Source organism: Cyprinodon variegatus, unplaced genomic scaffold (genome assembly GCF_000732505.1).
Source record: "Cyprinodon variegatus isolate N-32 unplaced genomic scaffold, C_variegatus-1.0 Scaffold294, whole genome shotgun sequence".
NCBI lineage: Eukaryota > Metazoa > Chordata > Actinopteri > Cyprinodontiformes > Cyprinodontidae > Cyprinodon > Cyprinodon variegatus.
This window is the reverse complement of record NW_015150747.1, coordinates 267,491-277,912: the sequence shown is the minus strand read 5'-3', so window position 1 is coordinate 277,912 and position 10,422 is coordinate 267,491. Positions and strand designations below refer to the sequence as shown.

Here is a 10,422-nt window from a genome sequence, read left to right as displayed (position 1 = left end):
GGACCCACCGGTGGGTCCGTCGGGTTCAAGGTGTTAAAAGGGCAAATAAGGAATTCAAACCAAAAAAAAAGTAATTTTCTGTTTTGTTTTATTCTTGGATCGGGATTTAAAGGGTTAAATACAAAGAAAAACCGTAGAGAACTCAAAATGAAAAATACCAAATTGCTCTGCAAACGTGAAATAACACCAACATTGTTTTTCAAAGATTTTGTCCACAAACAAAACAAGTTTTTTTTTTTTTTTTTTTACTATTTATTTTTTCTTGCGATTCGACAGGCTGTAGAGGCCACCACCACCGAACTTCCTGACACTGTCAATAACATCATGAACACCTGGGTGCTACAGATGGGCTTCCCTGTGGTCACCATAGATACCACCAGCGGCGCTGTTTCCCAGAAGCACTTCCTCCTGGATCCAGACTCTGAAGTAACCACTCCATCTCCCTACAAGTAAGCAAACTCCTTTCTGCCGTTGTTCTCAGGACTCCCTGTGTTCCCCAAATCCTTTTAAATACATATACCAACACAGCCTCTGTTACGCTCTTCATAAGTTAAGAGGTCTAAACCTACTGACACCGTGTTTTATTTCTGTTTTTTTTCTGCAGCTATGAGTGGATTGTTCCAATCAAATGGATGAAAACCAAAATAATCCAGACCCCAAAATGGCTCACACAAAAATCAGGTATAAATATATCACCACACACTGAATAAATATAAACATTCTATTCATTACTCAGAGAGTAAACGCTGATCTAAACTTTCTATTTTTATTTTCTAAGTGTAGCTATAATATTGATTTTCTAGCAGAAAAAAAGATGGCGTTTTAAATGGAGAGGATCTTTAATGGCTTAAGCATTCAATTAAATATGATTAAATAAAAGTTAACCAAAGGCAACATCTTGACTGTAGTAAATCGTACAGTCTCCCCTCAAATGTTTAGAATAAGTTTTTTTTTTTCCTACATTTTGAGAAACGGTCAGCTCTGACTCAACCCTTTGCTTTTAGAGTTACTTTAATTGAACAGTTTGTCTGGACCAGGGGTCTGCAATTTGTGGCTCCAGAGCTGCATGTTGCTCTTTGGACCCTGTATAATGGCTCTTAATAGAGGCTAAAAAGGATATAAAGGAACTAACTATAAAAACTATAATAACAAACAGAATGACATTAAAAAGAATCAGAAATATGTTTTTTTAGAGCCATTTTATTTTAATTAGCTTGGAAATTATGTGTTTTGTCATTATATTAAAAGCTAAAAATAACACTAAACGTTTGGTTGTTTCAGGTCACTATGACAGATATTTGATAAAAATAATAATTTGTGTTTGATTAAATAGTCATGTAATATTTTGCAAATAAATATTAATACATTCCTTATTAATAAATTACCTTTACCCAGTCGGACTCGCGTAAAAATGGCTCGAGATTTTTGATTTCACAATTTAATTTACCAAGAGGACAATAATCTTGTGTTATAACTTACACCTGAATTTTTTGCAATAAGACGCCTTTTTAGGTTCTGAGTGCCAGATTTGATGCTTTGATTGGATGAATTCAGCCCACAGGCCTATAACTTGACATGTGATTAAAGGAAGCTGACGTCCGAGTTGTGGGTCAAAATTAATCCACTGTTTTAGGAAAGCAAATCTGATGCTAGAGTGGAAACATCAGATAAAGCCATGTCTCATTCATTCATTCATTAAAAGAAAAACAACAATACAAAACCTGTGCAGGTGACTGAAATTGAATAATGAATAGGAGAAGTAAAAACATAAATTATCTGCTCCTATTTTCAGTGAAGTATTACTTTTTTTTTTAGCTCTGATACTTACAACCATACATAAAAAAACACTTCGTCTTTACCAATACACAGAAAGCAAACATAAAAATTAAACCATCTATCCATCAGCCTATCCACTGTCATATTGACTCATACAAAATGACCTTCACCTTTCTAATAAACACAGAATAAGTTAAACGACATAAATAAATCATACCATCATCGCTGTCCTTTTAAGTTAGTAGTTCCAAAATACTATACCCTATATTCTACTCAATCAATTCATGGATTTTAACGTATTCAACTTCATAAATATCTAATTTATGTGATATCTGTATCCACTTCTACTTATAACTTTTGTTTCTCTCTTTAGCAATAAAAGAGTGGTTTTAAATTTGATCCATTACCCCACACCTTCTTTATTTAATGCTGACAGTGTTGCTCCGCCTCCTTCTGTAACCTGCATACACCTCTTTGCCGTCATATTCACCCTACACCAGCTGTCTGTTTTTGTCAGCTGGCTGTGGCTGTGATTCTGCTGCAGTATCACACTGCCACCAAATGGCCCAACATGTGCACCACAGCGTCTTCAATAACAGAACAGGCGACATCAGGCAGCCTTGAACCAAAGCTGCACAAATCTTTCTGAAACATGCATTTTTAGCAGACAGACCCACTGCAAGGAAATAAAAGCTATTTACCTGCTTGTTTCGGTAGATACTGTTAACGAGATGAAGGTGACGACGACTTCTGACTGGGTGCTGGTCAACCTTGACGTGGTTGGTTACTACAGAGTCAACTATGATGAAGGCAACTGGGACAGACTACTAAGCGCTCTGAGCGCCCGCCATGAGGTAGGAACAGTTTCCTTATAGCTTGGAGGTTTCAGTGTCACAGTGTGAACAGTGTTTGACATGATGCTGTTTGTGTTTAAGGACATTCCAACAATCAACAGAGCTCAGCTGGTGGATGATGCCTTCAACCTGGCCAGGTGAGTCTGAAGCTACAAGGCAGAAACCGAAAAGTAATAAAATGAATAAAATTCATCAGGTGTTTGAACCTGTTGCTGGAGTTAGATGAATAAGGGAAAACAATATTTCAGATGTGATTTTATGGTGATGAACCTGTGGTGCAAATAGCAGACATCTGGGTAAAGAAAGACTTTGATTAGTTTTCTTAGAGGTGGTTAAGTTTCCTGTTGTCTTAATCTTCTGCTTAAACTATAATTTAAAAATCATGTTCCGCTTAATAATCCTTTTATGTCATCTAAGAGGGTGTAAAATAGCTCACCGCTTATTGCTTACCGTAGCAGAAACTAAGATAAATCCTACTGGCTCTTGTTTCCAAAGAGCCAAGATCATCCCTACAGTGCGAGCTCTCCAGACCACCCTGTACCTGAAGAACGAGAGGCATTACATGCCGTGGCAGTCTGCTCTGAACAACCTGGACTTCTTCTTCCTGATGTTCGATCGGAGCGAAGTGTACGGACACATGCAGGTGCCTGGCTTTCCTCTATGAACCTGCAATACCGTCTAATCCTTTATGGCCTTTCTTTATATTCACGTTTCCTGTGGCTCTGATGTTTGCAGGATTATCTAAGGAATCAGGTCACGCCTCTGTTTGAGCACTACAAAACCGTAACCGACAACTGGACCAAAGTACCAACAGGACACATGGACCAGTGAGTACAACCTAATGCGCGCAGTTCCTTTCATAAATCATTATGGTTTTGTTATTGATTTATTTGTGGAGTGATTAAAAATCATAAAACTGCAACATACTGTAAAATGAGTTCTAGAAAGCAGATTGCTCTGCCAGGTGTAACTGTTTTATGGAGGTGAAAAAGGAAGAGCCTAACACACAAATACAAAAAAAAACACTTGCAAAGAAAAGCTGCTACAAAAGAGTTGGGGAAAAAAAAAACAACCTTCTTAAAACCTTCTATCTGAAACCTTAAAGGGTCAGATCCATCATTAAATGAGTCATCTAACCCAGCACGCTGCTTTGCAGCAGATTAAGCTTCCCGTAAACACTCTTATGTCTGACAAGCGTGTGTCTGACTGTGAGGGACCAGACTTAAATAAGGACAAATGGTGTTCAAAATTTGAAAAAGTGCATTCATTTAATTGTGTAAAAAGGGTTAACAAAGGCTCAAAAGCAATATAAAATAACTTAAATACAGAATCTGGGCCCAACTTAACTGAGGTCAACTGAGGATCCAACTCAAACAAAAAACTGACCTGCAAACAAAGAACTAAAGGCTGCTTAAAAAGGGATGGAGTAACCCAAGTCGACAAAATGAGGGAGGCACAACATAACAAAAGAACCAATTAATACAAAATTAACCATTCTATGAAACAAATAAAGCAAAACTAACTTACTTAACAGAAACAATAAATGAGTATTTAAGTGACAAACTAATTGAAAACTTCTTGAAACAAGTCTCCCCCGTCAGTCTTTCAAAGGTGGTACGTTCCAGATTTCCTTCTCCAGCTGGTTTGTATCAGCAGCACCTCAAACAAAAGAACAAGTGTAAATAAACCATTCAGACAGACATTAACTAAAGTGTGCACCCATTAGAAAATACCTGTCTAAAATAACCAACTTAAACATAAATTGTAATATAATATAAAGCAAGAAAAGAAAATACTAACACGATGTGGTGGTGGGAGGATCATCCACCACACTGACCCTTAACTTATCAAACACAGTTCTGGTTCTCCATCCATCCATCCATTTTCTGTCACGCTTATCCCTGCTTGGGTCGCGAGGGCTGCTGGTGACTATGTCCAGCTGTCTATGGGCGAGAGGCGGGGTATACCCTGAACAGGTCTGTATAGTTGGATGTGTGTATATATCATGAAAAACTGTAACTAGAGCGTGTAACAAAAGTAATTTCCCTCTGGGATTATTAAAGTATTTCTGATTCTGATTCTGATTCTGATTCTGAGGTCGCCTGTCCATCGCAGGGCAACACAGAGACACACAGGACAAACAGCCATTCATGCACACATTCACACCTTAGGAGATTTTAGAGAAGCCAATTAACCTAATAGTCATGTTTTTGGACTGTGGGAGGCAGCCGGAGTACCCGGAGAAAACCCAGGCATGCACAGGGAGACATGCAAACTCCATGCAGAAAGATACCGGGCTGAGAATTGAACCCGGAACCTTCTTTCTGTAAGGCAGCCGTGCTACCCACTGCCCACCGTGCAGGCTCTAGTTCTAGTTCTCTGATACAGTACTTAATCTAGAGGAACTTTAACAGGAACTCCAGGACTCCAGTGCAGTGCTCCCGGAGATTTGCAGACGCACTTAGCCTGAAGCACAGTGTTGCTTTAAAGTTATTTTTTAAAACCATAAAAAAAGAACAATTTGTTAAACTGTGTTTGAGTTCCCTGTCCTCTGTAATCTTCATGCAGGTATAATCAGGTGAACGCCATCAGCCTGGCCTGTAGAACTGGTCTGAAGGCGTGTCAAGATCTGGTCCAAGGATGGTTTAAAATGTGGATGGATTCCGGCAACAACCCGTGAGTCAAGAATATGAACTCAGAGCTTCAGACAGTCGACCATAGATTCTGTACTGTCCGTCATGCAGATACTCTCTCTCTCTCTAGGATCCACCCCAACCTGCGCTACACTGTGTACTGTAATGCCATTGCAGCAGGAGGCGCCGCAGAGTGGAACTTCGCCTGGGAGCAGTTCCAGAACGCCAGCATCGCTACTGAAGCTGATAAACTGCGTGCTGCGTTGGCCTGCACCACAGAGCCATGGCTGCTGAACAGGTGGGCTCTTGGTGGGCCTGGCTGATGCCTGAAGCCTATCAGCATCTAATGCTGGTCTGATCTGCCCAGGTATCTGGAGTACACTCTAAATTCATCCCTGATCCGGAAGCAGGACGCCACCTCCACCATCGTCTACATCGCCCAGAACGTGATCGGTCAGTCTCTGGCATGGGACTTCGTCAGGGCTCGGTGGAATTACATCTTCACTCAGTGAGTGGGACACAGATCCAGTTTCTCCTCAGCTGCTGTGAATTTCTCCACTAGATATTCATAAATTACCTCTAAGGTAACACTGGAACAGTGAAGAATCATAAAAAGCATTTTGATGACAGGAGATAGGCGTTTTTATCAGGCTGTTTGCAGTCAGTGAAAGGTTTTATTGATCAATCTACTAAATCTTCTGATGATCTTTGATCCTCATAAAACCATGCGGTCTGGTATTTCCTTTGGACTCATCATTCTTGTATAATGACACCATAAAGCTTGAGTAAAATAACAAAGTGGATTTTGAGAGAAATTGCGTAACATGATTGTCAGACTTTACTTGGAGATGTTTGAGGTATATGAAAAAGTTGAGATGTGTCTTATTGTCTTGCAGGTTTTTGTTCATGTCTGTTTTATTTTATTTAATGCTTCTATGGTTTATGTTTCTTCTTATAGGTATGGTGGTGGATCGTTCTCCTTCTCCAACCTTGTCAATGGAGTCACAGAACGCTTCTCCACAGAGTTTGAGCTTCAGCAGGTCAGAGATCGTTTTGAAACGACCATTTAAAATCAGCTTCATAATGAATTCCATAATGAATTCAGGGCTGTGTTTGGATTTATATATAGAGGCTGTTGGAGCTCATAAAACAGCAACATTTCATCCATATCTGAGGATGGCAATCATAAAGTTCTGCAGATAGAGGACAGGAGCTTAAATGATGAGAGGAGTCAGATGATAAAAGTTTAGATATGAGCTTCAGTCAACAAAGTTAATTTAAGTTGCTTAAAAACCTGATACTAACCTGTGTTCATGTAATTTAAAATTAACTGTATCAGTTTGAAAAGGACTTTCACTGAAGTGAAACTGAATTTAATGGTTGGATTTTATTTTTTTGTTTTGTATTAAAACATATTTTTTACCTTCTGGGCTTTAATTACATTTCAGTTCAAACTGTTTCTGCGTGTCAGATATCTGGGTCCTTTGTTAGGGTTTGGTTGAGGTTTTGAGGACAAATGCAGAGGCGAGGAGGCAGAGGTGTTTTTTTTAAGATTTAATTGAATAACTGAGGCAGAAAATCTAATAACGAGACAACTTTATGGGAAAAAACTCACGTGGGGAGCCAAGTAAAGACGAGGAACCAGCAGTGAGGAACTGCACAGGGAGAGTATATATGGGAGACTGATAAAAGACAGGACAAATGAGCTGATTGGGAGCAGGTGTGAACAGAGGATTCTGAAAGGGAGCTAGGAAAAAGGAGAACAACACCCAGGCTCGGACTGGGAACGATTTTTGGTCCTGGCATTTTTCCATCTAAAACAGCCCACTTATACAGTGGGTCCTGGTTGGAAATGGACACTTCACTCACGCTCTCCGTGTTTCACCAATTGCGTGAAAAACATGTGAATACTATAGCCACTAGGTGGCAGTCTGAGTCCATTTCGGCGTCCCATGAGATTTAGCCCAATTTGAACCAAAGTCTATTGATCTCTTTTTTACCCATAGACGGCCATCCTAAACTGCCAGATTGGGAAACATCCCAACCTGGCAACAATGCACGTAAAACGGGAAACGTTAGCCTTTAGATGCAAAACCCCATCATGCACCGCAACATATGCAAAATATTTTAGCATAAATTCACCTACTATAAGAGCTACATGACCCAAGTCCATCTTCTTTTTTTACATGAAATCATTACACGTGGGAATTTAAAATTATTGATTACATCTAAGTGAGCTCCTCTCCTGCATATTAAAATGTGGTATAAATTAAATTTAAGTTGATGTATGACACAAAGAAACTGATGGTTTTTTTGTTTTTCTTTTTTTTTTCACTGAAACTGAATTAAAAAGCTAAAAGTTAAAGAAGACAAATATAATTACATGAATAAAGATTCAGGGAAATGTAAAATTTTGATTCTAAAAATACAATTACTACTGAGTTACTCATAAAAACATCCAATTTACTATTGAAAATAATTTAATAAAACAAAATAAAATGAAATTTTATTTTAGATTCTGATATTTTAAAGACTGTAATAATATAGAATCAGTGACTAATGTAATAATTCATAACAATTCCAGATAGAAGAAACACTTTTTACAAATATCTTTTAACACTAGTTATGAAACCGATCCTCACTGTACTTCATTTAAACAATTTAAAACAGTGTAAACTGTCCCTCCAGGCCAAATATTTGCTCATAACTGTATATTAGCTTAATCACCAAATTTCAGGGGAGGTTCAATGCATTTACAGTATGTTTGTGAACCTAACAGGAGCTTATTTGGACACAGAAAATAACAGTATTTATCGGGAGCGCTTTAGTTCAAAGCAAATTTCTAGTTGGTATAAAGATATCAATCAAGTAAATGTAGGAAGCATAGTGCCACTCCTAGAAGTATATGTTTGTCAAAAAGTTACTCAAGTGAATATAAGTGAGTAAATATAGCTGGTTATTACTAAGGCTGAGACAATTAATCAGATTAATCAATTATTGAAATAATGGTCAACTGATTTAGTAATCAATTAATCGTTAACTGGAGTACAGAGACTGTAAAACATGTCTTTAGCTGACAGAGGAACGCCCTTAGAGCAGTAATTATGCCAAGATTATTAAAAATATATAAACATTTTGCATTTAAGATAAAAAATCCTGAACTCCTCAAGTGGAAAAGTTAGAGTTTCCTCTGGTTTCATTCATAAAGTCTTCCTTAAAGAATCTTTGGCTATCTGATTATTAATAGAAAAAACAATCAACAGATAAACTGGTTTGTAAAATAATCGTTTGACGTTAGTTGCTGCCCTTGTTTCAACCCACCTCTGGGTTTACAGAGGATCTAAATCCTGCAGTGATTGTGTCATCAGTACACTTTATCATAAAACGCTCAATGATTCAGCAGAGGGAAGCTCTCCTTCACTTATCAGAACCTGCTTAATCCTCCAAGTTAGTGCAAAGAAAGGATTTTTCTCTCAAGAAAAATCTCCTCAATAGAAGCAACTAAGAAGGGCAATAAAAAGAAAATGATATTTTAATTAATATTTATCAAAGCTGTGTTCCTGCCATAGGGAAGACGAAGCTTCTATTAAGTTTGATGATATTAGATCCTAAACTTCTCTGTGTCCAAGATGAAGAGTAGCGTGCTGTTTGGTTGGAGAGGGAGACGTTAGGTTCAGCTCACTGCGTGTTAAAATGTCATCCAAAGCGGGAAGGCGATGTTTCCTCCTCTGCAAGCATGTTTTAGACAATTGATAACATGTGACAATGCATTGTTTTGGTAAATCTCTGCCTATATCTGCACAACTTTAGCCGCTCCAGGCGTTTTCTACATCCACGCCTTTATCCACTCAGTTCTCTCATGGCTTTCTCTGAATGTTCTTCCCTGAACATGTTTCTATCTCTGTGATTTCAGCTGAAGCAGTTCAAGGAGGATAACGCCGATGTGGGTTTCGGGTCTGGGACTCTGGCAGTGGATCAGTCCATTGAGAGAACCCAAGCCAACATGAAATGGATTGCAGAGAACAAAGAAAACGTTCTGAACTGGTTCATAGAAGCCGTCAAAACACCAACATAAACATAGCTCTGCTTAGTTGTTTTTATTTCATGAAAAATGTGCTTTTATCATGAAATAAATTTCTTTGGAAAAGCTTAACAATCATTCTGGTCCAATTATGTTTTTTATTTTTTTTATTTTTAAACACCCCAAAGCAGCATTTAGAGCTTAGTTATTTAATTTGATCCAAGTTGAGATTAAAATTGTTCTATTGAAGGAAATCAACAGAGCAGTAGCAGTAAAGAAATAAGCAACCAAACACCTGAAGTTGGACATTAGTTCAGAAAACTTTAGTACAGAAATTAGTTTGTTTTTTTCCCTTCAATTTTTAACCAAATGTTTTAGGATACATAACAATAAATGGTTAAGAAAAATAGTTTGGTCCTTCTTTTCAGACACCAGTCAATTGTGATGTCTTTTTTGGAGGAATAACCATAAGAACTGTCATCTCAGCTTATTTATCTCAGGAATTATTGTGAATTGTAATGTATGGTAACATTAGAACATCATTAAATGGGGTTTAATATTTATAAGGTTTGTTTTGGTAATGACAGCTGTATTCATTCATGAAATCAGCCTGAACCAGTGTTTTTTTTGTGTGTCCTGTTGCTGCCTCTAACTGAACAGAATATTTTGAGTAAAACTGTCTGTGCAAAGCTGACTTAAATCAAAAGTTATCTTATGTTTGAGTTAATAGATTTATGCATTCAGCTTATTAATTGTGCATACTGTCCTCTAAGTAAATAAGTTTCACTGTATTGAAAAACAGACAATTAAAAGATTTCATTAAGTTACTGTTGTGGTTTATCTTTCTTCAACACATTTACGCCCATTCAGATTAAGTAATGATCTTCCTATATGTGTTTTAATTTTTAGTGTATTTATTGTCTTTATGAATTTTTCTTTCTGTTTTTCAAACTTTAAGATTTTTCCATGAATAAAAAAAGAGATTTGGAATACCTTTGTGTCCTTGTGACAGACTAAAGATCCAGTTTCAAAATGGATTTTGGTTTTGCCTTCAAGTCTGATTCGTTTTTCTATTTGGGTCTTGCCATATATTTTGTATTTACCATTAAGGGAATTACCATATTAATTTTGTCTGTTT

General features: G+C 37.5%; 1 protein-coding gene across 1 annotated transcript in view; it reads left to right on the top strand.

The window, feature by feature from the left end:
* The window catches only part of LOC107090422 (aminopeptidase N-like), a 24,095-nt gene extending 14,124 nt beyond the window's left edge, over positions 1 to 9,971 (top strand). Inside the window, exons 11-21 of the mRNA XM_015383791.1 lie at positions 277 to 449; positions 605 to 681; positions 2,494 to 2,630; positions 2,712 to 2,767; positions 3,126 to 3,273; positions 3,366 to 3,457; positions 5,199 to 5,306; positions 5,394 to 5,561; positions 5,631 to 5,771; positions 6,222 to 6,303; positions 9,177 to 9,971. Coding sequence (XP_015239277.1) covers positions 277 to 449; positions 605 to 681; positions 2,494 to 2,630; positions 2,712 to 2,767; positions 3,126 to 3,273; positions 3,366 to 3,457; positions 5,199 to 5,306; positions 5,394 to 5,561; positions 5,631 to 5,771; positions 6,222 to 6,303; positions 9,177 to 9,338 — 1,344 coding nt within the window. The 3' untranslated portion in view covers positions 9,339 to 9,971. The remainder of the gene's footprint in view (positions 1 to 276; positions 450 to 604; positions 682 to 2,493; positions 2,631 to 2,711; positions 2,768 to 3,125; positions 3,274 to 3,365; positions 3,458 to 5,198; positions 5,307 to 5,393; positions 5,562 to 5,630; positions 5,772 to 6,221; positions 6,304 to 9,176) is intronic.
* The last annotated feature ends 451 nt before the right edge of the window (positions 9,972 to 10,422 follow it).